This window comes from Nerophis ophidion, linkage group LG17 (assembly GCF_033978795.1).
Source record: "Nerophis ophidion isolate RoL-2023_Sa linkage group LG17, RoL_Noph_v1.0, whole genome shotgun sequence".
NCBI classification, from domain to species: Eukaryota; Metazoa; Chordata; class Actinopteri; order Syngnathiformes; family Syngnathidae; genus Nerophis; species Nerophis ophidion.
In genome coordinates, this window is record NC_084627.1 from 5,781,298 (window position 1) to 5,797,234 (window position 15,937).

General features: G+C 44.5%; 1 protein-coding gene and 1 long non-coding RNA gene across 2 annotated transcripts in view; both read left to right on the plus strand.

The window, feature by feature from the left end:
• The window catches only part of LOC133536640 (janus kinase and microtubule-interacting protein 3-like), a 29,545-nt gene extending 21,857 nt beyond the window's left edge, over positions 1-7,688 (plus strand). The window contains exons 8-13 of the mRNA XM_061877261.1: positions 1,852-1,917; positions 2,017-2,085; positions 2,196-2,273; positions 2,337-2,552; positions 2,618-2,762; positions 5,633-7,688. Coding sequence (XP_061733245.1) covers positions 1,852-1,917; positions 2,017-2,085; positions 2,196-2,273; positions 2,337-2,552; positions 2,618-2,734 — 546 coding nt within the window. The 3' untranslated portion in view covers positions 2,735-2,762; positions 5,633-7,688. The remainder of the gene's footprint in view (positions 1-1,851; positions 1,918-2,016; positions 2,086-2,195; positions 2,274-2,336; positions 2,553-2,617; positions 2,763-5,632) is intronic.
• Positions 7,689-7,741: 53 nt separating this feature from the next.
• On the plus strand, positions 7,742-14,210 carry LOC133535857 (uncharacterized). The gene is made up of 2 exons (XR_009802343.1): positions 7,742-8,895; positions 9,049-14,210. It is a non-coding gene; the product is annotated as an uncharacterized LOC133535857 (long non-coding RNA).
• The last annotated feature ends 1,727 nt before the right edge of the window (positions 14,211-15,937 follow it).

Sequence of the window (15,937 nt, forward strand, 5' to 3'; positions counted from 1 at the left end):
TGATACAGCAGAGGATTGGGAGAATGTCATGTGGTCAGATGAAACCAAAATATAACTTTTTGGCATAAACTCAACTGGTGGTGTTTGGAGGAAGAAGAATACTGAGTTGCATCCCAAGAACACCATACCTACTGTGAAGCATGGGGGTGGAAACATCATGCTTTGGGGCTGTTTTTCTGCTAAGAGGACAGGACGATTGATCCGTGTTAAGGAAAGAATGAATGGGGCCATGTATCCTGAGATTTGGAGCCAAAACCTCCTTCCATCAGTGAGAGCTTTGATGCTTGACCAAATACTTATTTTCCACCATCATTTACAAATAAATTCTTTAAAATTCCTACAATGTGAATTCCTATATATTTTTTTTCCCATTCTGTCTCTCACAGTTGAAGTGTACCCATACTTGCCAACCTTGAGACCTCCGATTTTGGGAGGTGGGGGCAGGGGGTGTGGTTGGGGGCAGGGGGTGTGGTTGGGGGCGCGGTTAAGAGGGGAGTAGTATATTTACAGCTGTTGTGTGCGCAGTTGTGCACTGCACTTTCTAAAGTAGATTTTATTGTCACAAATGCATGACTGATTGATTGACACTTGTATTAGTAGATTGCACAGTACAGTACATATTATGTACAATTGACCACTAAATGGTAACACCCCAATAAGTTGTTTAAGTCGGGGTCCACCTTCATCAATTCATGGTACATACTATCAACATAATACAGTCATCACACAGGTAATTTATCATAGTATATACATTTGATTATTTACATTATTTACAAGTGCATGGCAGGTGGGATGAGGAGCTTTGGTTGATATCAGTACTTCAGTTATCAACAATTGCATCAACAGAGAAATGGACATTGAAACAGTGTAGGTGTGACTTAGTAGGATATGTACAGCCAGCAGAGAACATAGTCACTTCACATAGCATAAGAACAAGTATATACATTAGAAGTACTTTTGATTATTTACATTATTTACAAGTGCATGGCAGGTGGGATGAGGAGCTTTGGTTGATATCAGTACTTCAGTCATCAACAATTGCATCAACAGAGAAATGTGGACATTGAAACAGTGTAGGTGTGACTTAGTAGGATATGTACAGCCAGCAGAGAACATAGTGAGTTCACATAGCATAAGAACAAGTATATACATTAGAAGTACATTTGATTATTTACATTAGGTTATTTACAATCCGGGGAGATGGGATGCGAATGGAGGAGGGTATTAGTAAAGTGTTGAAGTTGCCTGGAGGTGTTGTGGTGCATCATGTACAGTAGATGGCAGTATTGTCCTGTTTAAGAGTGTCACATGCTGTTTACGGCAGACAAACTGCCTTACGGTAGAGTTATAAGTAAACGTGACTGTTTTTGTTGTGTGTTGTTAGCGCACTGGGAGGACGTTAATGAAACTGCCTAACAATAAACCCACATAAGAAACCAAGAAGTCGCCCTCCATCATTCTAGTTATAACGTCATCGGGCAGGCACGCTCTCAGACACATCACCCAGGTTGTCATGGAGCTAGGGGGGCGTGGCCTCCAGCTCCACCTGAATTACGGGAGAAAATTTGTCCCAGGAGGTTTTTGGGAGAGGTGCTGAATTTTGGGAGTCTCCCGGAAAATCCAGAAGGGTTGGCAAGTATGATTGTACCTATGATGAAAATGACAGACCTCTGTCATCATTTGAAGTGGGACAACTTGCACAATCGCTGGCTGACTAAATACTTTTTTGCCCCACTGTATATATATATATATATATATATAATATATATAAAACACTTTGAAACATATTCTCAAATGTTGACTTCCTGTTTGCCATATTTTTTGTTGACATCTTGTCGTTGTGTCTTGTAGAACTTGTCCAATGAGGAGCAGGTGGTCGTGATTCACGCCAGGACTGTTCTTACTCTGGCAGAGAAGGTACACACTTGTACACACACACACACACACACACAGAGAGAGAGAGAGAGAGCTTGTAATACAGTGAGATAACAGTCGTCCAATGATGTCACTTCCCAGTGGTTGGAGTCCATAGAAGTAACAAAGTCTGCACTGCGACAGAAGATATTGGACATTGAAAGTGAGAAGGTAGAAAGGTCTTCTGGAGATGCTCTTCAATTCATTTGTGTTGCCACGGCTGGAAGTGCAAGAAGTTTCTGGAAGCATGTATCTGATGCTGGAACCTGGGTCTATGGTAGGATTTGTTCAGCAAGCAGAAGGGCTACCTGGACGAAGAGCTGGACTTCAGGAAGCGCGCCATGGATGAAGGTCACAAGGTAAGTTGGACTCGGCAAACCTTCACCATCCCTGCTGCTGCAAGCATCTCCTGATGGACACAGAGGATCCTGGAGCTGGAGGCCATGCTGTGCCAGGTGCTCGGACAGCAGGAGCACCTGGGGATGGACAAGGTGACCAATGCTTGTGTGACGGAGGAGCAGAGGGAGGCTCTCCACAGGGCCATGGACCAATGGAAACGTGCGCTGATGTGCGAGCTGAGGGAGCGAGATGCTCAGATCCTCAAAGACCGAATGGATCTTCTGCAAGTCACGCAACAGGTGAGCAGACATCTCCTCCCAGGCCGGACGCTTTTCTTCCGCAACCTCATGTGTGTCACTCCTAGAGGAACAAAGACTTGGAGCAAGTCCTGGAAGCTCAGAAACGACACATGCAAGAGTTGGAGGAAAAGTTTCTCTTTCTCTTTTTATTCTTCTCTCTGGCCTTCATCCTCTGGTCCTAACGTCCGCTGGTACCTTCTTGTCTTCAAGGTTAGTCTCCTTGTCCTTCTGTGTTAGAAAAGTGGAACATTCCAGTCATATTGTTGTCTTCAAGGTTAGTCTCCTTGTCTTTCTGTGTTAGAAAAGTGGAACATTCCAGTCATATTGTAGTCTTCAAGGTTAGTCTCCTTGTCTTTCTGTGTTAGAAAAGTGGAACATTCCAGTCATATTGTTGTCTTCAAGGTTAGTCTTGTTGTCTTTCTGTGTTAGAAAAGTGGAACATTCCAGTCATATTGTTGTCTTTAAGGTTAGTCTCCTTGTCTTTCTGTGTTAGAAAAGTGGAACATTCCAGTCATATTGTTGTCTTCAAGGTTAGTCTCCTTGTCTTTCTGTGTTAGAAAAGTGGAACATTCCAGTCATATTGTTGTCTTCAAGGTTAGTCTCCTTGTCTTTCTGTGTTAGAAAAGTGGAACATTCCAGTCATATTGTTGTCTTCAAGGTTAGTCTCCTTGTCTTTCTGTGTTAGAAAAGTGGAACATTCCAGTCATATTGTTGTCTTCAAGGTTAGTCTCCTTGTCCTTCTGTGTTAGAAAAGTGGAACATTCCAGTCATATTGTTGTCTTCAAGGTTAGTCTCCTTGTCTTTCTGTGTTAGAAAAGTGGAACATTCCAGTCATATTGTTGTCTTCAAGGTTAGTCTCCTTGTCCTTCTGTGTTAGAAAAGTGGAACATTCCAGTCATATTGTTGTCTTCAAGGTTAGTCTTGTTGTCTTTCTGTGTTAGAAAAGTGGAACATTCCAGTCATATTGTTGTCTTTAAGGTTAGTCTCCTTGTCTTTCTGTGTTAGAAAAGTGGAACATTCCAGTCATATTGTTGTCTTTAAGGTTAGTCTTGTTGTCTTTCTGTGTTAGAAAAGTGGAACATTCCAGTCATATTGTTGTCTTCAAGGTTAGTCTCCTTGTCCTTCTGTGTTAGAAAAGTGGAACATTCCAGTCATATTGTTGTCTTCAAGGTTAGTCTCCTTGTCTTTCTGTGTTAGAAAAGTGGAACATTCCAGTCATATTGTTGTCTTCAAGGTTAGTCTTGTTGTCTTTCTGTGTTAGAAAAGTGGAACATTCCAGTCATATTGTTGTCTTTAAGGTTAGTCTCCTTGTCTTTCTGTGTTAGAAAAGTGGAACATTCCAGTCATATTGTTGTCTTCAAGGTTAGTCTCCTTGTCCTTCTGTGTTAGAAAAGTGGAACATTCCAGTCATATTGTTGTCTTCAAGGTTAGTCTTGTTGTCTTTCTGTGTTAGAAAAGTGGAACATTCCAGTCATATTGTTGTCTTTAAGGTTAGTCTCCTTGTCTTTCTGTGTTAGAAAAGTGGAACATTCCAGTCATATTGTTGTCTTTAAGGTTAGTCTTGTTGTCTTTCTGTGTTAGAAAAGTGGAACATTCCAGTCATATTGTTGTCTTCAAGGTTAGTCTCCTTGTCCTTCTGTGTTAGAAAAGTGGAACATTCCAGTCATATTGTTGTCTTCAAGGTTAGTCTCCTTGTCCTTCTGTGTTAGAAAAGTGGAACATTCCAGTCATATTGTTGTCTTCAAGGTTAGTCTTGTTGTCTTTCTGTGTTAGAAAAGTGGAACATTCCAGTCATATTGTTGTCTTTAAGGTTAGTCTCCTTGTCTTTCTGTGTTAGAAAAGTGGAACATTCCAGTCATATTGTTGTCTTTAAGGTTAGTCTTGTTGTCTTTCTGTGTTAGAAAAGTGGAACATTCCAGTCATATTGTTGTCTTCAAGGTTAGTCTCCTTGTCTTTCTGTGTTAGAAAAGTGGAACATTCCAGTCATATTGTTGTCTTTAAGGTTAGTCTCCTTGTCTTTCTGTGTTAGAAAAGTGGAACATTCCAGTCATATTGTTGTCTTTAAGGTTAGTCTTGTTGTCTTTCTGTGTTAGAAAAGTGGAACATTCCAGTCATATTGTTGTCTTCAAGGTTAGTCTTGTTGTCTTTCTGTGTTAGAAAAGTGGAACATTCCAGTCATATTGTTGTCTTTAAGGTTAGTCTCCTTGTCTTTCTGTGTTAGAAAAGTGGAACATTCCAGTCATATTGTTGTCTTCAAGGTTAGTCTCCTTGTCTTTCTGTGTTAGAAAAGTGGAACATTCCAGTCATATTGTTGTCTTTAAGGTTAGTCTCCTTGTCCTTCTGTGTTAGAAAAGTGGAACATTCCAGTCATATTGTTGTCTTCAAGGTTAGTCTTGTTGTCTTTCTGTGTTAGAAAAGTGGAACATTCCAGTCATATTGTTGTCTTCAAGGTTAGTCTTGTTGTCTTTCTGTGTTAGAAAAGTGGAACATTCCAGTCATATTCTTGTCTTCAAGGTTAGTCTCCTTGTCTTTCTGTGTTAGAAAAGTGGAACATTCCAGTCATATTGTTGTCTTTAAGGTTAGTCTTGTTGTCTTTCTGTGTTAGAAAAGTGGAACATTCCAGTCATATTGTTGTCTTCAAGGTTAGTCTCCTTGTCTTTCTGTGTTAGAAAAGTGGAACATTCCAGTCATATTGTTGTCTTCAAGGTTAGTCTCCTTGTCTTTCTGTGTTAGAAAAGTGGAACATTCCAGTCATATTGTTGTCTTCAAGGTTAGTCTCCTTGTCTTTCTGTGTTAGAAAAGTGGAACATTCCAGTCATATTGTTGTCTTCAAGGTTAGTCTTGTTGTCTTTCTGTGTTAGAAAAGTGGAACATTCCAGTCATATTGTTGTCTTTAAGGTTAGTCTTGTTGTCTTTCTGTGTTAGAAAAGTGGAACAGTCAACAAATGTTTGTGTTCTTCAAAGGTGTTTTGGTTTGTGAAGCCCTTTGAGGTTCTTGTGATGACTCGAGTAAAAGGTGTGAGTGACAGCTGGTGTCACGTTAGCAAGGATGACTTTGAGTTTGTGCTTTTATCTTTCAGCCTGGCTCGTCCCGCAGCTGAACTTTCGGCCAATCAGAAGCCAGCTGACCTCCCAGCTCCCAGAATGCCGAGAGCAGGAGATGATGTGAGGGGACTGCTGTCATGTCACAAGTGCTTGGAAAGGTGCAAATAAAGTGACTCAACGTGCTTGTCAGGCACTTTTTAGACACGGAAAGGGCGTTGTGAACGTCTGCCATCTTGGAAAGGGCGTTGTGAACGTCTGCCATCTTGGAAAGGGCGTTGTGAACGTCTGCCATCTTGGAAAAGGCGTTGTGAACGTCTGCCATCTTGGAAAGGGCGTTGTGAACATCTGCCATCTTGGAAAAGGCGTTGTGAACGTCTGCCATCTTGGAAAGGGCGTTGTGAACGTCTGCCATCTTGGAAAGGGCGTTGTGAACGTCTGCCATCTTGGAAAGGGCGTTGTGAACGTCTGCCATCTTGGAAAGGGCGTTGTGAACGTCTGCCATCTTGGAAAGGGCGTTGTGAACGTCTGCCATCTTGGAAAGGGCGTTGTGAACGTCTGCCATCTTGGAAAGGGCGTTGTGAACGTCTGCCATCTTGGAAAGGTGCTGAGGTGTTGGAACCTTTTGAGTGTGGTTCCAAAGTTTCATTTGCACTTTGCTGCTGCTGGGAAGATTATTCCCGGGTTGTCTGTTCGTGTAGCAGAGATCTTCAACCATTTCCTCAAAAACCAAGAACTTGCTGTAATATTTGGACCCTCTGATTGCCCCTCAGCAGGGTGACACTCTCTTGGCCTATGTACTTGGCCAGCCATGTCCTACGTTGGTGGAAACGCTTTTTTTGACCATCCCCCAACCAAAACTAAATAGTATTATGGAGGTGACTTACACTTGTGGTCAAAAGTGTACATAGACTTGTAAAGGACATGATGTCATGGCTGTCTTCAGTTTCCAATCATTTCTACAACCAGGGCTGGGCAATATATCGATATAAACGATATATCCCAGGTTTGTCTCTGTGCGATATAGACAATGACTATATCGTAATATCCGATTATATGTTCTCACGCAGTTGCTTTTAGCTGCGGGCATTACACTACAGGCGTTTCCCACTCCTTCTCGTCTCTCCTCCTCACAGAGACGGACAACAAGCCCGTCTTCTTACATACGTCACATACTGTCGTGCGTCCAGCGTCATACACTCTCGCCGAGCAGAGAGGTAGCAGCATGGCGAACGTTAGCTGAGGGCATTAAAATACAGGCGTTTCTCTCTCCTCCTCCTCACAGAGACGGACAATCAATCAATCAATCAATGTTTATTTATATAGCCCCAAATCACAAATGTCTCAAAGGACTGCACAAATCATTACGACTACAACATCCTCGGAAGAACCCACAAAAGGGCAAGGAAAACTCACACCCAGTGGGCAGGGAGAATTCACATCCAGTGGGACGCCAGTGACAATGCTGACTATGAGAAACCTTGGAGAGGACCTCAGATGTGGGCAACCCCCCCCCTCTAGGGGACCGAAAGCAATGGATGTCGAGCGGGTCTAACATGATACTGTGAAAGTTCAATCCATAGTGGCTCCAAGATAGCAGCGAGAGTCCCGTCCACAGGAAACCATCTCAAGCGGATCAGCAGCGTAGAGATGTCCCCAACCGATACAGGCGAGCGGTCCATCCTGGGTCCCGACAAGCGGTCCATCCTGGGTCTCGACTCTGGACAGCCAGTACTTCATCCATGGTCATCGGACCGGACCCCCTCCACAAGGGAGGGGGGGACATAGGAGAAAGAAAAGAAGCGGCAGATCAACTGGTCTAAAAAGGAGGTGTATTTAAAGGCTAGAGTATACAGATGAGTTTTAAGATGAGACTTAAATGCTTCTACTGAGGTAGCATCTCGAACTGTTACCGGGAGGGCATTCCAGAGTACTGGAGCCCGAACGGAAAACGCTCTATAGCCCGCAGACTTTTTTTGAGCTCTAGGAATCACTAATAAGCCGGAGTCTTTTGAACGCAGATTTCTTGCCGGGACATACGGTACAATACAATCGGCAAGATAGGCTGGAGCTAGACCGTGTAGTATTTTATACGTAAGTAGTAAAACCTTAAAGTCACATCTTAAGTGCACAGGAAGCCAGTGCAGGTGAGCCAGTATAGGTATATATGTATGTATATATGTATATAAAGGTATATACAGTATAGGTATATATGTATGTATATATGTATATAAAGGTATATACAGTACAGGCGTAATATGATCAAACTTTCTTGTTCTTGTCAAAAGTCTAGCAGCCACATTTTGTACCAACTGTAATCTTTTAATGCTAGACATGGGGAGACCCCAAAATAATACGTTACAGTAATAGAGACGAGACGTAACAAACGCATGGATAATGATCTCGGCGTCTTTAGTGGACAAAATGGAGCGAATTTTAGCGATATTACGGAGATGAAAGAAGGCCGTTTTAGTAACGCTTTTAATGTGTGCCTCAAAGGAGAGAGTTGGGTGGAAGATAATACCCAGATTCTTTACCGTGTCGCCTTGTTTAATTGTTTGGTTGTCAAATGTTAAAGTTGTATTATTAAATAGAGTTCGGTGTCTAGCAGGACCGATAATCAGCATTTCCGTTTTTTTGGCATTAAGTTGCAAAAAGTTAGCGGACATCCATTGTTTAATTTCATTAAGACACGCCTCCAGCTGACTACAGTCCGGCGTGTTGGTCAGCTTTAGGGGCATGTAGAGTTGGGTGTCATCAGCATAACAGTGAAAGCTAATACTGTATTTGCTCTGCTTACATACGTCACATACTGTCGTGCGTCCAGCGTCATACACTCTCGCCGAGCAGAGAGGTAGCAGCATGGCTAACGTTAGCTGAGGGCATTAAAATACAGGCGTTTCTCTCTCTTCCTCCTCACAGAGACGGACAACAAGCCCGTCTTCTTACATATGTCACATACTGTCACGCGTCTAGCGTCATACACTCTCGCCGAGCAGAGAGGTAGCAGCATGGCTAACGTTAGCTGAGGGCATTAAAATACAGGCGTTTCTCTCTCTTCCTCCTCACAGAGACGGACAACAAGCCCGCCTTCTTACATATGTCACATACTGTCACGCGTCTAGCGTCATACACTCTCGCCGAGCAGAGAGGTAGCAGCATGGCGTACGTTAGCTGAGAGCATTAAAATACAGGCGTTTCTCTCTCTTCCTCCTCACAGAGACGGACAACAAGCCCGCCTTCTTACATATGTCACATACTGTCACGCGTCCAGCGTCATACACTCTCGCCAAGCAGAGAGGTAGCAGCATGGCGAACGTTAGCTGAGGGCATTACACTACAGGCGTTTCTCTCTCCTCCTCCTCCAGAGACGGACAACAAGCCCGCCTTCTTACATACTGTATGTCACATACTGTCACGCGTCCAGCGTCATACACTCTCGCCGAGCAGAGAGGTAGCAGCATGGCTAACGTTAGCTGAGGGCATTAAAATACAGGCGTTTCTCTCTCCTCCTCCTCACAGAGACGGACAACAAGCCCGTCTTCTTACATATGTCACATACTGTCACGCGTCCAGCGTCATACACTCTCGCCAAGCAGAGAGGTAGCAGCATGGCGAACGTTAGCTGAGGGCATTACACTACAGGCGTTTCTCTCTCCTCCTCCTCCAGAGACGGACAACAAGCCCGCCTTCTTACATACTGTATGTCACATACTGTCACGCGTCCAGCGTCATACACTCTCGCCGAGCAGAGAGGTAGCAGCATGGCTAACGTTAGCTGAGGGCATTAAAATACAGGCGTTTCTCTCTCCTCCTCCTCACAGAGACGGACAACAAGCCCGTCTTCTTACATATGTCACATACTGTCACGCGTCTAGCGTCATACACTCTCGCCGAGCAGAGAGGTAGCAGCATGGCGAACGTTAGCTGAGAGCATTAAAATACAGGCGTTTCTCTCTCCTCCTCCTCACAGAGACGGACAACAAGCCCGTCTTCTTACATATGTCACATACTGTCACGCGTCCAGCGTCATACACTCTCGCCGAGCAGAGAGGTAGCAGCATGGCGAATGTTAGCTGAGGGCATTAAAATACAGGCGTTTCTCTCTCCTCCTCCTCACAGAGACGGACAACAAGCCCGTCTTCTTACATATGTCACATACTGTCACGCGTCCAGCGTCATACACTCTCGCCGAGCAGAGAGGTAGCAGCATGGCGTACATTAGCTGAGAGCATTAAAATACAGGCGTTTCTCTCTCCTCCTCACAGAGACGGACAACAAGCCCGCCTTCTTACATACGTCACATACTGTCACGCGTCCAGCGTCATACACTCTCGCCGAGCAGAGAGGTAGCAGCATGGCGTACGTTAGCTGAGAGCATTAAAATACAGGCGTTTCTCTCTCTTCCTCCTCACAGAGACGGACAACAAGCCCGCCTTCTTACATACGTCACATACTGTCACGCGTCCAGCGTCATACACTCTCGCCGAGCAGAGAGGTAGCAGCATGGCTAACGTTAGCTGAGGGCATTAAAATACAGGCGTTTCTCTCTCCTCCTCCTCACAGAGACGGACAACAAGCCCGTCTTCTTACATATGTCACATACTGTCACGCGTCCAGCGTCATACACTCTCGCCGAGCAGAGAGGTAGCAGCATGGCGAACGTTAGCTGAGGGCATTAAAATACAGGCGTTTCTCTCTCCTCCTCCTCACAGAGACGGACAACAAGCCCGTCTTCTTACATATGTCACATACTGTCGTGCGTCCAGCGTCATACACTCTCGCCGAGCAGAGAGGTAGCAGCATGGCGAACGTTAGCTGAGAGCATTAAAATACAGGCGTTTCTCTCTCCTCCTCCTCACAGAGACGGACAACAAGCCCGTCTTCTTACATATGTCACATACTGTCACGCGTCCAGCGTCATACACTCTCGCCGAGCAGAGAGGTAGCAGCATGGCGAATGTTAGCTGAGGGCATTAAAATACAGGCGTTTCTCTCTCCTCCTCCTCACAGAGACGGACAACAAGCCCGTCTTCTTACATATGTCACATACTGTCACGCGTCCAGCGTCATACACTCTCGCCGAGCAGAGAGGTAGCAGCATGGCGTACATTAGCTGAGAGCATTAAAATACAGGCGTTTCTCTCTCCTCCTCACAGAGACGGACAACAAGCCCGCCTTCTTACATACGTCACATACTGTCACGCGTCCAGCGTCATACACTCTCGCCGAGCAGAGAGGTAGCAGCATGGCGTACGTTAGCTGAGAGCATTAAAATACAGGCGTTTCTCTCTCTTCCTCCTCACAGAGACGGACAACAAGCCCGCCTTCTTACATACGTCACATACTGTCACGCGTCCAGCGTCATACACTCTCGCCGAGCAGAGAGGTAGCAGCATGGCTAACGTTAGCTGAGGGCATTAAAATACAGGCGTTTCTCTCTCCTCCTCCTCACAGAGACGGACAACAAGCCCGTCTTCTTACATATGTCACATACTGTCACGCGTCCAGCGTCATACACTCTCGCCGAGCAGAGAGGTAGCAGCATGGCGAACGTTAGCTGAGAGGTTGTACAAGCAGAGCGGAGCGGAGCTTGTGACAATACAAGAGAGAGATGGTGTGAAACTGGTCACAAATGGAGGAAGAAGGATAAATGCCCAAAATAAAGAGCAGGCGATCCATCATCTGGCGCTGGTTTGGCTTCAAGTGGGAAGATATTCAGCAGACCACAGCAACATGCAAAGTATGCAGCAGAAGTGTTACTACAAAAGGTAGCAACACTATTGATTTGTTATTTCATTTAAAAAATCAACCGCGAGAAAATGAAGAGTATTTAATAAATACAATTTTGTTCAATTGACTTAGTTGTGATTTCCCTCTCTGCATGAAAGTTTCAAAGTAGCATATATGAAGGTAGCATGAAGAAGAATGTTTGAATGTAGACACATAGAATCATCACACTGCTGGCATTATATGCATCAAGTCTTCATTCAAGGCAAAATATCGTAATATATTTTTTGTGATGTAGTGGTTGGAGCACATACTTGTTGATCACCTGCAATGAGGTGGCGACTTGTCCAGGGTGCACCCCGCCTTCCGCCCGATTGCAGCTGAGAGAGGCTCCAGCAACCCCCGTGACCCCAAAAGGAACAAGCGGTAGAAATGGATGGATGAATGAATGGAGTTGTTGCTCACAAAAAACATGAATGAAGTTTGCTTCTTTTATGGATTTATTCTGTCTCTACTGAAAATGAGCTGGGTCAAAAGTATACATACAGCAATGTTCATATTTGCTTACATGTCCCTTGGCAAGTTTACCTGCAATAAGGTGCTTTTGGTAACCATCCACAAGCTTCTGTGCACATTTTTCACCCAAAAATTGCTGCAGTTCCGCTAAATGTGTTGCTTTTCTGACATGGACTTGTTTCTTCAGCATTGTCCACACCTTTAAGTCGACTTTGGGAAGGCCATTCTAAAACCTTCATTCTAGCCTGATTTAGCCATTCCTTGACCACTTTTGAGGTGTCTTTGGGGTCATTGTCCTGTTGGAACACCCAACTGTGCCCAATACCCAACCTCCCCCCTGATAATTTGAGCTTGTCCTGAAGAATTTGGACCTAATCCTTCTTTTTCATTGTCCCATTTAAAGCAGCAGTTCCCTTGGCAGAAAAACAGGCCCAGAGCATAATACTACCACCACCATGCTTGACGGTAGGCTCGGTGTTCCTGGGATTAAAGGCCTCACCTCATATTGCTGGGTATTGTGGCCAAACAGCTCCATTTTGTTTCATCTGACCACAGAACTTTCTTCCAGAAGGTCTTACCTTTGTCCATGTGATCAGCAGCAAACTTTGGAGGAGCCTTAAGGTGTGGCTTCTGGAGCAAGGGCCTCCTGCTGGCATGGTAGCCTCTCAGTCCAGGGCCATGCTTGACTGTGGACACTGACACCTGTGTTCCAGCAGCTTCCAATTCATTGCACACCTGCTTTTTCATGCTTCTCGATTGACTCTTGATCATCCTGACCAATTTTCTCTCTGCAGCAAGTGATAGCTGTTGTTTTCTTCCTAATCATAACAGTGACAGAACTGTGCCATGAACTTCATACTTACCAACAAGTGTTAGCACATTTGCTCTTGGGAACTTCAGCTGCTTTGAAATGGCTCCAAGTGACTTGTTTTTTTTTTCAGATCTGTGCTGACTTCCTTTGACTTTCCCATTGTGGCGTCTGTAAGCCAGTCTAATGACTAATGACTGCATCACATGAGCCACATTTCAATGTGCTGAGAGAAGTCAACAATCACAATCACTCACATGGAGTGAAGAGGCCAGGAAGCTACTTTGATTTCATTCTCACTTTTCTACATCACCAACATTGATCATCTATGTTACTCTATGTATACTTTTGACCCAGCTCACATTTCCAGTAGAGCCAGAATAAATTCATAAAAGCAGCAAACTTCATGAATCATTTTTGTGAGCAACAAGTATGTGCTCCAATCACGACATCACAAAAAGTAAGAGTTGTAGAAATGATTGGAAAGTCAGGACAGCCATGACATCATGTTCTTTACAAGTGTACCTAGACTTTTGCCCACCACTGTACTTTGTCACCTTTTTTGGTCTTCCACCAACACCAACTACCGGTAACTCTCTAGTACAATGACTTAGTCACTTTTATCGATCCTCCCCAACACCAAGTCTCTAGTACAATGACTTAGTCACTTTTATCGATCCTCCCCAACACCAAGTCTCTAGTACAATGACTTAGTCACTTTTATCGATCCTCCCCAACACCAAGTCTCTAGTACAATGACTTAGTCACTTTTATCGATCCTCCCCAACACCAAGTCTCTAGTACAATGACTTAGTCACTTTTATCGATCCTCCCCAACACCAAGTCTCTAGTACAATGACTTAGTCACTTTTATCGATCCTCCCCAACACCACCCTTCTAGTACAATGACTTAGTCACTTTTATCGATCCTCCCCAACACCAAGTCTCTAGTACAATGACTTAGTCACTTTTATCGATCCTCCCCAACACCAAGTCTCTAGTACAATGACTTAGTCACTTTTATCGACCCTCCCCAACACCAAGTCTCTAGTACAATGACTTAGTCACTTTTATCGACCCTCCCCAACACCAAGTCTCTAGTACAATGACTTAGTCACTTTTATCGATCCTCCCCAACACCAAGTCTCTAGTACAATGACTTAGTCACTTTTATCGATCCTCCCCAACACCAAGTCTCTAGTACATTGACTTAGTCACTCTTGCGTGAATATTTATCAGGTTTTAGTTTGAGTAAGTTGGCCAAGAAAGCCATGAGCTGGGGGTCCATGGACGTGATGAGCAGGGACCCTTTGTGTTGATTGGTGCTCCAAAGTCACATGACATCCACCATTGAAAAGGTCATCTGATGAAGTTTGTTCCACATGTTTTATTTCCACTAATGATTTGGACTCCGGTTATTGGGTCAAATGCCAGGATGTGTACATAACAGTTATCATGTATTATTTCTCTTACTTCAGATGGAAACGTGACATTCTTTAGATGCCAAAAAGTATATATAAAAAGTACTAAACATATCACATGATGATAATAATAAACCCAAACTTGGTATTTTTTTACAACTGTTACTTTCTTTTTAGCGAGTACGACACTGAACTTTGGTACTTGAAGGTACATGTTCAGCATGAAGGATTGAATACTTTCAATAGGAACAATTCAACATTGAAAATATATAAGAGACTAATTATTGAATATTAAGAATATATGAATGAGTAAATATTCAATATTAAGACTATATGAACAATTACACTTTGAATATTAAGAATGTATGATGGATTTAACATTAAATATTAAAACTATATGAACGGTTAAACCGAATTTGAAAGATGATGGTCAGCATTCACTGCTCCACTATGTACCTTGGACTATGGTCCACTGCTCCACTATGTACCCTGGACTATGGTCCACTGCTCCACTATGTACCCTGGACTATGGTCCACTGCTCCACTATGTACCCTGGACTATGGTCCACTGCTCCACTATGTACCCTGGACTATGGTCCACTGCTCCACTATGTACCCTGGACTATGGTCCACTGCTCCACTATGTACCTTGGACTATGGTCCACTGCTCCACTATGTACCCTGGACTATGGTCCACTGCTCCAATATGTACCTTGGACTATGGTCCACTGCTCCACTATGTACCCTGGACTATGGTCCACTGCTCCACTATGTACCCTGGACTATGGTCCACTGCTCCACTATGTACCTTGGACTATGGTCCACTGCTCCACTATGTACCTTGGAATATGGTCCACTGTTCCAATATGTACCCTGGACTATGGTCCACTGCTCCACTATGTACCCTGGACTATGGTCCACTGCTCCACTATGTACCCTGGACTATGGTCCACTGCTCCACTATGTACCTTGGACTATGGTCCACTGCTCCAATATGTACCCTGGACTATGGTCCACTGCTCCACTATGTACCTTGGACTATGGTCCACTGCTCCACTATGTACCCTGGACTATGGTCCACTGCTCCACTATGTACCTTGGACTATGGTCCACTGCTCCACTATGTACCCTGGACTATGGTCCACTGCTCCACTATGTACCCTGGACTATGGTCCACTGCTCCACTATGTACCTTGGACTATGGTCCACTGCTCCAATATGTACCCTGGACTATGGTCCACTGCTCCACTATGTACCCTGGACTATGGTCCACTGCTCCACTATGTACCCTGGACTATGGTCCACTGCTCCACTATGTACCCTGGACTATGGTCCACTGCTCCAATATGTACCTTGGACTATGGTCCACTGCTCCAATATGTACCCTGGACTATGGTCCACTGCTCCACTATGTACCCTGGACTATGGTCCACTGCTCCACTATGTACCCTGGACTATGGTCCACTGCTCCACTATGTACCCTGGACTATGGTCCACTGCTCCACTATGTACCTTGGACTATGGTCCACTGCTCCACTATGTACCCTGGACTATGGTCCACTGCTCCACTATGTACCCTGGACTATGGTCCACTGCTCCACTATGTACCCTGGACTATGGTCCACTGCTCCACTATGTGTCCTGAACTATGGTCCACTGCTCCACTATGTACCCTGGACTATGGTCCACTGCTCCACTATGTACCCTGGACTATGGTCCACTGCTCCACTATGTACCCTGGACTATGGTCCACTGCTCCAATATGTACCCTGGACTATGGTCCACTGCTCCACTATGTACCTTGGACTATGGTCCACTGCTCCACTATGTACCCTGGACTATGGTCCACTGCTCCAATATGTACCCTG